This window comes from Eumetopias jubatus, unplaced genomic scaffold (genome assembly GCF_037043125.1).
Source record: "Eumetopias jubatus isolate StellerSeaLion01/CBP00866 unplaced genomic scaffold, mEumJub1_p1.0 scaffold_7, whole genome shotgun sequence".
Taxonomy (NCBI): domain Eukaryota; kingdom Metazoa; phylum Chordata; class Mammalia; order Carnivora; family Otariidae; genus Eumetopias; species Eumetopias jubatus.
The window spans coordinates 94,492,785-94,507,376 of NW_028274813.1; the positions used below are offsets into that span (position 1 = coordinate 94,492,785).

Here is a 14,592-nt window from a genome sequence, read left to right on the forward strand (position 1 = left end):
AGAAAATCTAAAACTGTTAAATTTATGTCTGCAGACTGGCATTCCTTGTTGTAAACTTCAAAGGAAAGTAAGAATCAGGAATATAGAATGATTTCAACAATGACTTTCTAAAATTAGATCAATTCAGATATTTTCAATCAGTAATTACATTTTCAATACACTCTTCCCAAAGTATTAGCAAATCTACTTACAACCTAAAAACTTGACCAATAACAGCATAGTTTTTATACAACAATAAACAAATGGCATGCTTAGGTTTCATCATTTGTCCAAATCCAATTCCTATAGATAAGATTCCATTTAGCATAGCTTGCAGGAGCACACCTTCGCTATCCACGAATGATGCCTTGGCTTACCTAGAAAGGAAACAGATTATCAGGTTATATCGTGAAATAAAGAAGAAAGAAAGAGGGAAGGAGGAAGAAAGTGAGAGAGGAATGGAAAAAGAGATGGAAGAATGAAAGGAAGAAAGGAATGAGAAAATAAATGAAGGAAGGGCAGATTTACCTATAATTTCTTATCTCTTTTCTATCCTGAAATACAGTATGTTAAGATAATAAAAAATATTCTTATAAGCTAGGCGTCAGATAAATATATTTTAATTGCACACATTATTAATATAGGTTGTTTTTTCTTTTAATTGTCAACAAAGATGAAAGTTTTCAACAAGATGATTTGGGCCAAAAATTAATAAATTTCAAATTATCTCTGTTGCTCTAGGGAGAAACCCACAACCGCAATTTTAGGATCAAAGGTTATAAATGTTAGTTGAAAAATGGTTTGAATTATAGAATCAAAAAAGCATTTATTTCTCAGACTACTTGGATGATTGTTAATGTAGGCTAAAAAGTATCACTTGATCTAAATTACTTTGACTAGGAAACATATTGGAGCACTGTGCCTTAGTAAGCTATTTCTAAATACATTTATATTAATGACATGATCATGCGTAGTAACTCCCCCTCCTACTGGCAAAGACTCAAAAAGCTAGTTATTTGTTTTATTTAAATATATATGTGTGTGTATAAGCCTAGAATTTTACATGTTTTAAAAATTATTAGGTTGATGCTTACATTTTTCCATTTGGGCAACTTTTTAAGAATGTTGATATTGTTCAACACAACTAGAAGAAAGGGTTTATGTGTTTTTACTACAGAAATTGTTCTTACTCCTTCTAGAACATTTTTTTTAGCACTAACCCTAAGAAGTGTGTTCTCGATAGCTATGATTGATGGGCTGCTCACACATTCCACATTTTTTCTGCTTCATGCATCATCATCAGCCATCTCCAACACTCCAGTCCTAAATCTGTCCTACTTTCTGTTACCTGATTTTTGCTGTTGATTCATGAGCTAGAATAGTAAAAGGAAAAAAAAAAAAACCCTTCGCCTTGGCTTTTCACAATGTAGTACATCCCCTGGAAACTGTGAGAAATCTAGTTTTGTTCATCAGATTCATGCAAATGCAATATTGATTGACAATGATGTATATAGATCTATACACATAATGTGCTATATAAAAACCACTAAAATGTTCTATTAATGGCAGAATGCATACTGATTATAAACTACTTCAGAATGATGTGAAAACGCTGATGTGAATGCCTTTTTTTTGGTACTTTCAAGCTCTCTCTTGTCACTACTATTTTCAGCTGAAGCTATGTTTAAGTGCACTGTCCCTAGTGCACTAGGAAGTAAAATTCTTAGTTTTCCAAGACAGTAAGGTGATAAAAGCTCAAGGTCTCTCATTAACACTTGGATAAAAATTGTGAATGTCACACTAAATTTTTTATCATCATGAGTGCAAAGATGGGGGACAAGGAACACTTTTTATGATATTCAGGAGAATAGGAACTGAGCTTTAATCACTATGCATGAAGCAGTTAACAAGAAGTTAACCAGCAAGAGACTGCACTAAACTATTTTTGTGATAGCATCTTTCAGATTCAGAAGTGATGAGGCTTTAAAGAGCCAAAGAAAGAAAGCCTAATGGCCCTAAAATCTGAAAAAAAGGGAGCTGTAAGTTCACAATGTTGTCTCGGTGCTTCTATTACTAGACATCAAAGTTATTCCCACAGGTTTTGGGAATGTATAAATGCCAGTGAAGAAGCCAGTAGACTTCACAGAGTGTAAGCCAGAAACTTCAATCTGGGATTCACCTGTGAGTCAAAACTCTTTGCTAATGAATTATTCCAGGGAAAAGACACTGCTAAGGGAGAACTTAACCTATCAGACAAGACCTCCAGGTTCACTAGCAGGGTCAGAGTGACAAGAATGCTCTGGTCTAAAGTTGCTTTGCCAACCTTAATGGACTGCAGGCACTCACCTGGGTATACAGCTTGAACCAAAGAAAGAGATCACAATGGCATAAGGAATAGGTAGAGTGCTCTAGAGACCAGGTGAACAACCACTCTACCAGTCCTCTAAATTGTGACCTATATGCACATTCCGGCCCATTTACAAATGGGTCAGCCTCGTCAATTCAGTGCTGGAGAAGCAGTGATGTCAATGAAAAAATAAACAATCTGCAGATTGAGTTCAAAACCCTTTGCCTTCCAAGATAATGCATAAAGTCAATCTTATTTTTTTATATAAACTTAAAATTTTGATTTTATTAGACATTTTCAAATGTTGCATCAATGTTTAGAAAACTTTAACTTCCCCTTTAAAAAAGTAAACTATTATAGTTTTCTGTGCTTCAGTATCCCTTTGTTCTCTGCATATGCAAAGGAATTGGTATCAGCGATATGAAGCTCTAAAGGCAAAGGAAAATGATGTTCAGGGGATTTGCAAAGAAAAGATTTTATTTGGAAAGAACAATATATGAGGCAATATTCTTGAACTGTACTTGGATGGAAAAATGATTTTTTGTTTTCATTTTCTATATGCCGTTTGAACAACTGGTTTGTTCATTAAAAATGATGTAATAAATTTTTTGGTCATTTAGAGTTGCATAGATAAAACCATGTAAGGTCAATAACCATTAAAGCTAGGAGACTGACCACATTCAACTTTGTAACGGGGGGATTTTGCGCATACATGAAAATATTAAAAGGACTTTTAAGTGAACAATAATATGCCAGGTGAAAATGGTAAGAATGATGCGTTCAGGTTTAGATGCACTCCTGTCCATATAAGGAATAACAGATATACCAATGCAATTAGAAGCTCAGCTACTGAAGCACCTCTATTGGTCTGACGACATCTTCCCAAAGCTTATCCCTTAAAACCCCCAAATTTGCCTTCTCGTCTAACGAAGGTGGTTAATGTGCTTTCCAAAGGAACCCCACTCATACGTGGTAAACAGAGGTAACTCAACCACCAAAGTAACATTTATAGTTTTGGAGCCTCTCCCTTTGAATGGCTTGGTATTTTTTTAGTTCATTTTTGGACACTGAGATGTGGACAGTCATATTTTCATGGTTCAAGAAAGTCCCTTTACGCCACCAATTTCACAAACCTTCCTTCGGGTTCAGTTTTAAGAATTTTCCCCCTCAAATGCTCATACTTCAAGGAAATGCACTCTCTCATCAAAATCTTTCTTACTAAACAAGCACCTCTGTCAGAAGTGTCTTAATTTCTTATCACAGAATTTTATCCACACAAGGAGCAATAAATAATTCATGTCATTGCCTCTTTGTTGTGTGTCCCTGAACTGCACAGAGCTGGAAGGCTGACAGCTGTGTCAGGACAAGCACCAAAGATCTGACATGACAAGTGACTAACAAGTTTCTTTGAGTTCATAGTGAAAGAAGACAATGGCCCAAAGTGCAGAAAGAAATCCTGAAACAAAATAAAACTGCTTCTTTCTTTTTACCTAAGTGTTTGCTATGAGCTTATTTCCAACCCACAAGCCCTGGTCATTTTATAGGACTGCCCAGCCCCCTTTATTCCTCACACTCGCTTGGCCATTTACGCCTGGCCACGGATCAATATGAGCAATTCTTGGAGAAATACGATGTCTCCATGACAACCAAGCCACAAATTCTCAGTGGAAGGCAGTGAGACCAGTAGTGAACTCTCCAGAGGTTTCTAGGCCTATAAGGCAAGATGTCTTAAAATGCAGGAATGGACAGAGGAAAAAGCCAGAGTAATTCATTCTTTATTACCAGTTTAATGATGTCCGATGTACAGAACAGTACTCACTTTTTAAGTTAAGATTCTTTATCAGTACCTATCTTTTCTAATTAATCTTCATTTTGATAATACCCTTTTGTTTATATCAATCAGATAAACTATGGAATATTTGAATTTTACTACAATTCCATTCATTGAGGGATGCCTGAAATGTATTCTTCTTTTGAGATGACATAAAGCCTATCTTTTCTTGCCAAAAACAATGAACACTTAGGTGAAAACTTGACTCAGGGATTTAACTGCCTCAGGTTGATAGGAAACTGTTTATGAAGACAGTTTAAAAATCTAGTCAAAAGTAGGTAATTTTTGTCAAAACTAAAAGCAGTTTTAAAACACTTTGATGGGCATTTAATGCTACCGGCACCCTCTCCCTTTTGGAGTGGGACTAACCTACATTTGTTTCTTAGCTATTAGGGCAGGAGGTGGGGTTCACGTTCTGATTAAAAATTTCTGTCGGCGAGAAAGATGCCATTTCTCAGTTCCATGGGATGCCAAAGCAGAAGTGTGGTTGAGAAGAGACACACGGCAGCAGTACATCTTTTGAGGAATCTTGGCGTAGTGGAGGGAACTGAAATACAATGCCATCGCCACCGGGCCTATTGGGGTTCCGAGATGACATAGGGGACCTGACATAGATTGCAGGCTGCACCTTTCACTGAAAATTAAATCTCAGTAGCTCTCCTCGGGGAAGGATCAGGGGACTGTTTGCAGCTGCCCCCTGTCAGCAAAGGCTACAAGATTTGGAAATCTCTTAACTAAGCTGACAGGCCACAGAGAGGATGAATCAAAAATCTGATACAAGGATCAGCACACAAAGATGCAAGAGGGTCGAGGGCACACAGCAGCCAGAGAAAACAGGAAAGGAAAGCGTTCCTTGGGAGAAGAGAATTAACTCTTTCACTAATGGTAATAAGGAAACTTCTAGCACCTTATGGCTTTGTAGTGATTCGGACATGTCATTCAACTTTCACAGGATTTTTTTTCTCTTTTGATTAATTAGTTGTTAAAGACTAGGCATGTTTTGAAACGAGACAAAAACAGAAACAAAAATCCATGCTTAAGTGTTTCTGGCTCTATCCTTCTGCTACATTTCTGTCTATTCTCTCTACAAAGAAAACACAAACCTAAGTAACTTGGGATGTGGGTAAAGTTTATGGCATGAGGAAGGGTTATCACTTTCTTTTGTTCTGTTTGTTCTCAGTAGTTGATGTATCCATGAGTCCATTACCGTTATGCTAAAATCCTTTAGTCCCTGTTAGAGAGCTGGTTGTATTTAGAAAGGTGAATAGACTGTAATGATGGCAGTCTGTGTCTAACTTTCCACTTCCGCTCAATCCCATTATTTGAAATATTTAAAATGCTGCCATTTCTCCAGTTTTCAATCTCGGCCTCTATTAACCAGTTTAGCCTAAAATTGATGATAATGAACTAATAGTGTCAGCTTCCCTTCTCAGTCATAAAGCCTTTGTACTTCCTCCAACTGAATACTTGATGAAAGAGGCAAAGGTAACAGCTCCACACTGTGACCCCTGGAGGTGACCATTAATTTGATAGCGCAGCTGCTAAGAGAAAACAGCATTACAATGTCCTCCCCGCGACCCCCTTCCAAGGACCCCAAAGCTGTGTCAAATTTATCATTTTATACTTGACTATTTTTAAGTGGCTTTCACCTGGACTCTCAGACTCTTCCAAGACGCATCTGTCAGGCATGTCCTCAGTGTCTTGGAAGTTTGCCGAGTTTGAGTTGCTGTCATGCTTGACCGGACTGACTGGAGCTATTAAAAAGAGAGAGAGAGAGAGAGAGAGAAAAGAGAGAGAGCGATGAAAAAGTAGTAATAAACAACATTAAAACATTTCCTTTCAGTTCCACAGATATTTCCAGGGACACACTATGTAAACACAAATAATAAATTGAAATAAAATGTATCCTCTAAGTATGTATTGGCAGACATATAATTAGTTGAAAAATCTATAGATGAGACTTTATCTTACAAGAAAAATAAGTTCATGGCGTCAGCTTAAAAGCTACAAAGTAACAAAGTGATCCCTCCAAAGTAGAAATCATATTTTTAATGCATAAATCTAAAACAATATCATCAATTAACAGCCATGGGACACAGACAAAGAACATGGGGCTGGTCAGTTAAAAAGAGCAGCTCTGCATGGGTGCTGTGGTTCGTCTTGTCACACAAATCACAGCTGATGAACACTTTCTATAAATTTTGTTTCTCCTTCATCAAATGAGAAACTCCAAACACCAAAAATAAATAAATAAATAAATAAATAAATAAATAAATAAATAAAAAGCCCTATGTAAATAAAATTTAAAGTACAGAATAGTTGGCAAATGATTAATAAGTAGGGCCAATGTTTTGAATGGTGACTTCAGACAATCTGTCATCATCTTCTGAGTATGAATTATGAACAGAAATGGGAATGAGCACAGAAATCTAAAACTTTCTATAAACACATAACACCTCTAGCTCTGTTAGAGAAACAGACTCAAGGTTCCACATTTTTGCACAACTTGTAATACTTGGTCTCAATTATCTCCGTAAGTAACATATTTCCATATTCTATTCATTCAAGGAATCACTTGTGGGGAAAAGTGGACATTGTCTTCATGAAAAAAAGTCAGTGAATAACAAAACAAAGCAAGACCACAATAATATAAATTATGTCATACTTACTTGTATGAAGCCAAACTACATAAATATGTATATTATTGACTACTGCTAATTTTATCTATTGAAAATTACTGCAGTAAACACTACTGTCTCTTCAGGTCTTGATAACACACACAACATATTATTTACAGGCCATAAATGCAAGCAAGAAAATATATAAGCCATACATGAAATGATATGTTTGTTGGCACAGGGGAGTAGGTCTGGCCACTGTTCCTAAACCTCCATTAAAAAAAACAAACAAACAAAAAAAAGAAGATAGCAGGAGGGGAAGAATGAAGGGGGGGAAATCGGAGGGGGAACTGAACCATGAGAGACGATGGACTCTGAAAAACAAACTGAGGGTTCTAGAGGGGAGGGGGGTGGGGGATGGGTTAGCCTGGTGATGGGTATTAAAGAGGGCATGTAGGTGTTATGCACAAACGATGAATTATGGAGCACTACATCAAAAACTAATGATGTAATGTATGGTGATTAACATAACAACAAAAAAATTTAAAGAAAAAAATTAAAAAAAAGAAATGATGGAGCAAAGTCTGGAGGCTGTGTCACTTCACACACATACTCGGTAAGTGACACAAAGGAACGCCTCCCAAGGTCCAAAGCAGCATGAGCAGAGCCCACACCTCTCACATTCCTCATCTTATTTCCACGGAGTGTACATAGCATTGGTGATCATAACCTGAAGCCCACAATATACACACTTTAAAGGAGACTAGGAACATAATTTCGGTCCAAATATTCTCATAAGTTTCACCAGTCCTCTCAGAACACAGGTAGTTCTCCTCTGTTCTCTTAAAGTGTGTGCATAGAGTTTGAATTCACTTCTCTGAAACCTTTTATCTGAGAACAAAACATGGGGAAAATGTATGAAATTCTGGCATTTAAATTTTCCAAAAAAAAAAAAAGGAAGTAGGTACCATCTGTTTTATGTACCTCTCTGTCTGCCCTGGGCCATAAGAGGTATTCTTTAAAAGACTTGTGGAATGAATGAGTGAACGAGTGAGTGAAGCAGACGGATCATGCTAGATGTCCTCCTGATCTGAGAGGGTATGTGCTTTGAATTATCTTCAACTAAATCCAATCAGTTCTTGATTAGGCCCACTTGAGAGTACAAAGGGTGCCTATTTGTAAAATGGTGGTGCAGGTTAGTCTGTAATTTGGAGGAGAGACACATATAGCCTATGTAGTTATTGGTGTAGCTGCATTTAATTTAATTTTCCTCAGTTTAGATCATACTTACAGATTATTTTGGAATCCACTGATTTTTGTAACACGTTGAAGTGGATAATTAAATGCACCAAAGTTGCAGACACTGGTCAAGATTTACTGGACTGTCTTAATAATGTTTTTATTTCTATATATCTTATTAATTTTCTGAAATATTTACATTGATATTTATCATAGGGAATGAATCATACAGCTGAATCTATTATTAACAGCCAGTGCGTTAACACCTGTGTTTATTTGGGCAAATGCATTGCACTTGTCCCATATACTGTTCTTTTAAAACTCTCATCCCCTCATTCATTTACTTATTCTTCCAGCAAGACTCTGTTCTAGATGTAGAGCCCTCAAGAAGGAAGACAGCATGGTATTAAAACAACAAAGTAAATGCCTGTAACAATTTCCAGTGGCAAAAAAAGTGGTCCCAGCATGAACTGACAGCCCAAGCCTCTCAAAAAAGTCAGAAAGCGAGGTGTAGCTGTAGCTGCATGATCTTCATTAGACTCACACTAGTAGGTACCATGCCGCTCTTTCTGTATCTACCTTGGATTTTGGAGGGTGTCATTTGTGGGGGGGTAGGAGAGTAGAAAGAGTTAGCCTTCAGATATTTTGCTTAATTGCATTTTAACTTCCAAATTTGAGAGGGTACAAGATTTCTCATTTTTACTGGCTAATTTATAGAGTATTTGGTTAAATTTACTACAGAAGAAATACCTACCTTCTGTCAATTGGGACCAGCCGACATTGGAGAGGTTAATCATTGCCACTCCACTTTTTTTTTTTTTTTGATAAGCTAATCTTTGCTGTTGTTCTTTCGGGTGTTTTCTGTGATGTTTCATCATTAAACTCCGACAATAATGAATCTTTCAAAAAATAATGAAATCAACAAATACTGATCTAGTGTTTATTCTGGGTAGAGGTCTGTGATAGACTATGCAAGGGGTAAAAAAATTAAAGGCACTTTTAATGTGCCCTCATACAACTTGTGATCTAGTCGAGGTACAATGAAAAGTAGTAGGAACACTAGAGACAATATTCCAAGAATGACATAGTTTTTAGGAATGCAGAAGTAATTCTCCTGTAGTAGGGGGATTGGGAAGTGAATTTTGAATTAGATCTCCTTGAAAAAGTATATGGGTAGCCCAAAGGGAGCTCATTCAAGGCAAAAGAAAAAAGGTGTAAACCCAGGCATGGTAAAAAAAAAAGTACATTAGCCTAGTGCCACACATGTATTTAACAGAATGTTGCTGCCTACTTTTGTATGCATTTTTAATGAATTCTCCTAACGTGTCTCTTTGAGCTTTTCCTAAATTGCTGTTGTGGCTAATTCTTCTCACCTGTAGAAGTTAGCTATAGACAGGTTTTTCCTTGCCCTAAATAGTCAATAATTTGATCTTTACTGATGGTGGGCCCATTTATCACAGTAAGTTGTCCTTTCACTATACATATTGACTTTTATTTATCGATACCAAAGTCCATTTGTAGCTCATCACTAAAGTTCTTGGATATTTTCAGTAGTTTTTGAAGATGCATTTTAAAGCTTGGCAGAGAGATAACCTCTGACATCAGTATAGTGCAAATGATTGTTAGGTTCATCCTTAACTTAAAATCAACTGTTTATTTCATCTGTAATGGATTCTGAAATAGTCCACATTTGGGGGATGAGGAGCAAAAAAGACACACTCTTTTTGACAGTTCTACCACCAAAAGATGTAAGGCTATTCCATTTACTCATCACACACCTTAAAATATTGACAACTGAAGGGCCAGTGTTCTAAATATCTTTGTAATATCTTTAATAGCTAAATAGAAAAGTCCATGTACTTTGTATGGATGTGTTCAACTATGCTGTGTTTAACTATGACTATAATTCTAGATCCTAAAGAAATGAATAGTTCAATGGCAGAAGAAACCCAGAGGATTGCATGACAAAGACACTATAGAAAGACCTACTGTAGGACAATGTGATAACAGGGTCATCAGTGGTTACGCTCCTTCATCTCCGTCTATTCTCTAATTTGGTTTCAGTTAACCTCTAAAAATTCCCACCTTCCCTTTGTCATCATTTGCAGAAAGATGGTATTAGGTTTTAAAAGTGGCTAGGCTTAGGCAACAAACAATTCCAAGAACTATTCCCCCTGACCCCAAGAAGAGAATAACCACTGAAAAATGTCCATTCACCTCCACAAACAGCAGCTAGTTCTTCCAAGTAAGCCAGTTCTGTAGACTAAATAGAGCCCTTGTTAAAGATCCATGTCATTTACAGTGTAAATAAAATCTGCACTACAAATAATGTTTTCAATACAATGACTTATGAATGATTTAAAAACAGATCCCATCCATCACATGTATGGACTTTTTGGAAGTATTGGGGATATTTATAGAAAACCATTAATAAAAAGATATAACAGTTTGAAATGTTGGTCTGAATAGGATAAACCACTGTAGTAGCAGATAAAACTCAGACAAAAATCTTAATCACATCTTATTCAAGGGCATAAAGTAATGTACAGGTTGCAGAAGTCAGGGAAAACTAAAAGCTGGCTCAGATTTGTGGAATGAGCGGTGGAGAAGAAGTCAAACACCTGAGTTCAAATCTACTAGCTCAATACTATGGCCAAGAGTTGATCACTTTCTCGCTTGATCATTTAGGTCTCTTTTCAATCTTAAGGCAGCACTATGAATCAGCTAAACAAACAAACAAACAAACAAACAAAAAACTTTCTACAGGCTTAGAAGAAAGAAAAACTACATTAAATTCAAGAAGTAAATACTAATGCAATACTCACAGATCACCAAAGACTGCAGTATATTTTAAATTAGAGGGAGACAAGTCAGTGAAAAGACTTGAAGTGATAACACCACATTTGTAAATAAAGAGGATGTCATTTGAATAGACCCCAAAGTCACTTTACAAAGTGGTTCTCTCAGGACAGATGTCTTATCAAGAAAACATATCTAGCTAAAGAACTATGTACTTATTACCCCTACTTCAAGAGTCTCTACTGAGATAGTCAAGTGATAGGACCTCTTGATTATATTTGAATAGTAATAGCTGCATCCTGCATCAGGCTTCAGGCTGAGTTTGTGTCAGTGTGGACTGGAAACTAGGGGAAAAAAAATCATATAAAGATGCCCAGAATTAAATAAAATATCTAATGCTTCTTTATAACTAAGTAATAACTGTTTTATGGACAAGTTCAGCAAGACGAGTTAGCATTAGACAACGTGTTTTTTGCTCTCTTTCTGCATTTGTAATCTGACGTGGATACTATTTTCTGGATGACATTTTCCAGTATGAATTACTTGAAAGATGACATTTTCAACTGGTCAAGAAATCAATTTTCCAAAACGTTGTGAAGGGTAACTTTTATTTTGGTATCTTTCCTAGATGTATAGATTTAAAGTTGTTGTTTTATTTAAATATTTTGGATATATGTATATTACACACACATATATACACACACACACACACAAGGATCAAATTGTTGACTATTTAGCCTAAGGGGGGAAAAAATCTGTCTATTGCTAATTTCTACAGGTGAAACACATGGCTAGACCAGCCAATTAATTTGGAGGAAGGAAAATGTGAGTGATAAAAAGATAATTAATGAATCTTTTAATTTTTTATAAACATTTATTTATTTTTTAAAAGATTTGTTTATTTATTCTAGAGAGAGAGAGTGCGGGGGGAGGGGCAGAGAGAGAATCTTAAGCAGGCTCCATGCCCAGCACAGTGCCTGACACGGGGCTCGATCCCATGACCCTGAGATCATGTCCTGAGCCGAAACCCACAGTCGGGGGCTTAACCAACTGAGCCACCCAGGTGCCCCTTAATGAATCTTTTTAGACAATGCTTTATTTCCTCTCAGATATAGAAATTCCCCTGTCATCCGGGATGTTTGAGCAATGGGCTGTTTTGGTCAGGCTGATAAACAAGTGAGCACATCTCTAACCCAATGTGAGGCACAGGGCATGTACTCAGAGTACTTATGAAATGACTGAGTGAAACTGCTAATAAGCATTCCTAAAAATTAAAAAAAAAGATTAATTTCACTTGTAGTTTAAGGGGAAAATCTTAAGGTGAGGTCTAGAGTTTACAGCTCAAACATACCCAAACAACCCCACCACCTATTGTTAATGTCAACAGAAAGTCTGCCTAAAGAAGGAGGCCCTATCTGCTTTATTTCTGAATGAAAAATAAAATTTCTCATTGTTTAGCACCCAAATATATGTATTAAATGGAACAAAAATAACTATCAACAATTTCATTAAGAGATGAACTTCTGAGTTCCCAGGGAGAAATATGTTATACTGGACAAAAGCTCAATTAATAGGACCCAGAATATCTGTTCTTTTTAATTCCACCTCTGGTCCTAAGAGTGTGACTTCATGACCTTGAGCACGTCATTTCACTCTCCTGGACTCAGGTCATTTTATTAATAAAATGAGAGAGTTGGATTGGACAACTTCCTTGACATCTTCTGGCTCTGAGACTCAAATATTCCTCCAGATAAAAATCCAAGTCCAACCAACCACTCGGTATATCATTGAACAGGGTCCCAAGATAGTAAGTGGCTACTACACTAGCCTTGGAAATAGTGAGGACTTCTGAAGCTCTTTGTGAATTAAGTCAGATCGGTATTACCCTACGAGTGGCAATATCCAGTCTGACTGAGGGACGGAGAACATCAGAGCAGCTTCAGAGGGATACTTGGGTAGCTGCGCCACCCGTGTGAGGCAGCCCGATGGAAAATGACCAAGAAAGGGCCGAGGCTACAGCATGGCCACTTCTGAGAACAAACTGACTCCTTGGCATAGAAAAGCACCTGTCAAATGTTTACCGATGGTGCAAAACACATCTTCAAAACAAAATATTTTAAAAAATAAGTTGTATCTTATCCTTCTTAGAATCATATTTATGCAATTTATTTCTTTAAACAACCCCTCTCTTCATTAATCAGCTTGGCAAATATGAACTTCGGTGCGAGATAAATCATCCCAAACTAAATTCACTGGATCCACATAACAACTGCAAGAAGTACAGATGCAGTGGACGAGCCCTGGCCTGGATGTTAGACGGTCTGGGTAAGGTTCGGCTTCACATGCACTAGACTCCTCTGAGGACTGGCTCCATCTTGGCCTTGGGGCCGTAGATGAGGTTCTCAATTATTATTTGCCAAATGAATGCAGAGGTGTGGTGTTCTGTGGAATTGTATTTTCCTCAAGTCAAATCTCTTAAAGGGCAACTATTTCTATTCCTTTTGTACGTAAGAATGGGGCCCATGAAGTCATTTGTCTTAGTCAAGGCTGACATGAAAACCAACTCTAATCAAATGATCTAAACTCTCAGACTGAAACAGACCACAGACACAGATGTGAGGTAGGCTGGGGAGGGTCCAACAAAGGAAATGTGTACGGTAAGGGGGGGAAAGGAAAGGAGAATAACAGGTAATGATGCAACTCTTTCTTCTCTTTCTGTTGCATTTCCTCAGTCCCCCAGAGGGTAGATCTTGAGTTACCAGTGATAGTCTTGCTTGGATTTCTTTGTGTACTACTTGAGAGCAACCATTTCTTTGGTGAGAGGTGTTCCCAGGAGAGAGGTGGTGAGCCGGTGAGCAGGCACTTTTTAAAACATCAAATCAAAATAATTTGCTCAACTTTGGTCCTTGAATGTTACTGAATAAATTCAGAGTGGAAATAACTCAAGGAAACATTACTTATTTTATTTTTTGTATGTTATTGTGTCTCATTTGGTACAAGAAATAAACTGGTCAAATCAGCAAGCTCAATCCCAGCTTTCTATATTAAACCAGAGAGATAATTATTCAAGACAAAGAGATTCAGGAACATCTTATCTGAAAGGACTCTGTCATCACTAAAAGGAAGTATAGGTGATGGATGAGTTCTAAGAATGTATAGAAATTAACTCTCACACTCTTCATGCCATTTAGGTTCTGCAAAAGTCATTTGGCATTTCTCATAAGGACCAAATCCTATGGTAAATACACAAATGCATTAATTTTACTGTTCAGAAGTTCAAGAAGTTGAAAGCAGGAATAGATTTCAAAGACAAAAATAAATATATCCCTACGTATTGGTAAATTGAAGAACGTCAATAAAGGGAGAATTCTAAGAGGAAATTTAGAGTAGACTTTGCAGCTTGCATTTGAAAATTTAGAAGGTCAGGAAAACAAGAGACCCTTCAATCAAAACAGCATCAGGCTAGCATCTGAGACTAGAGATAAACGTGATTTATATATGAACTTAAGATAAGGATTCCCAGCATGGGGCAATTTAAACCACAGCAAAGTCTACAGTTATCCATAAGGAAAAATAGCAAAAACATTTTCCTCTTGAATCAGCGGAAGGAGAAACTGTGAAAGTGCCCGACCATTGGAATTCATAAGAGCAGCAAGCCTTCCATAGGCCAAACCTCAGATGACACCATCAGCATGGGGAGAATGGTTGGCAGGCAGGCTCAAATTCCCAGCTGATTGTCGTCTCTATCTCAGGGGAAAACGTTTGTCTCAGATGGTTAA

At 37.1% G+C, this 14,592-nt stretch overlaps 1 protein-coding gene across 2 annotated transcripts in view; it reads right to left on the bottom strand.

Annotated features, from left to right (window-relative positions):
* Positions 1–300: 300 nt before the first annotated feature.
* WDR72 (WD repeat domain 72) overlaps positions 301–14,592 on the bottom strand; it is a 191,467-nt gene continuing 177,175 nt past the window's right edge. For both annotated transcript variants that reach the window (XM_028100465.2, XM_088024800.1), the window contains exons 18-19: positions 5,807–5,911; positions 301–356 (exon numbers count right to left, since the gene is read on the bottom strand). In XM_028100465.2, the coding sequence (XP_027956266.1) occupies positions 301–356; positions 5,807–5,911 (161 nt within the window). The remainder of the gene's footprint in view (positions 357–5,806; positions 5,912–14,592) is intronic.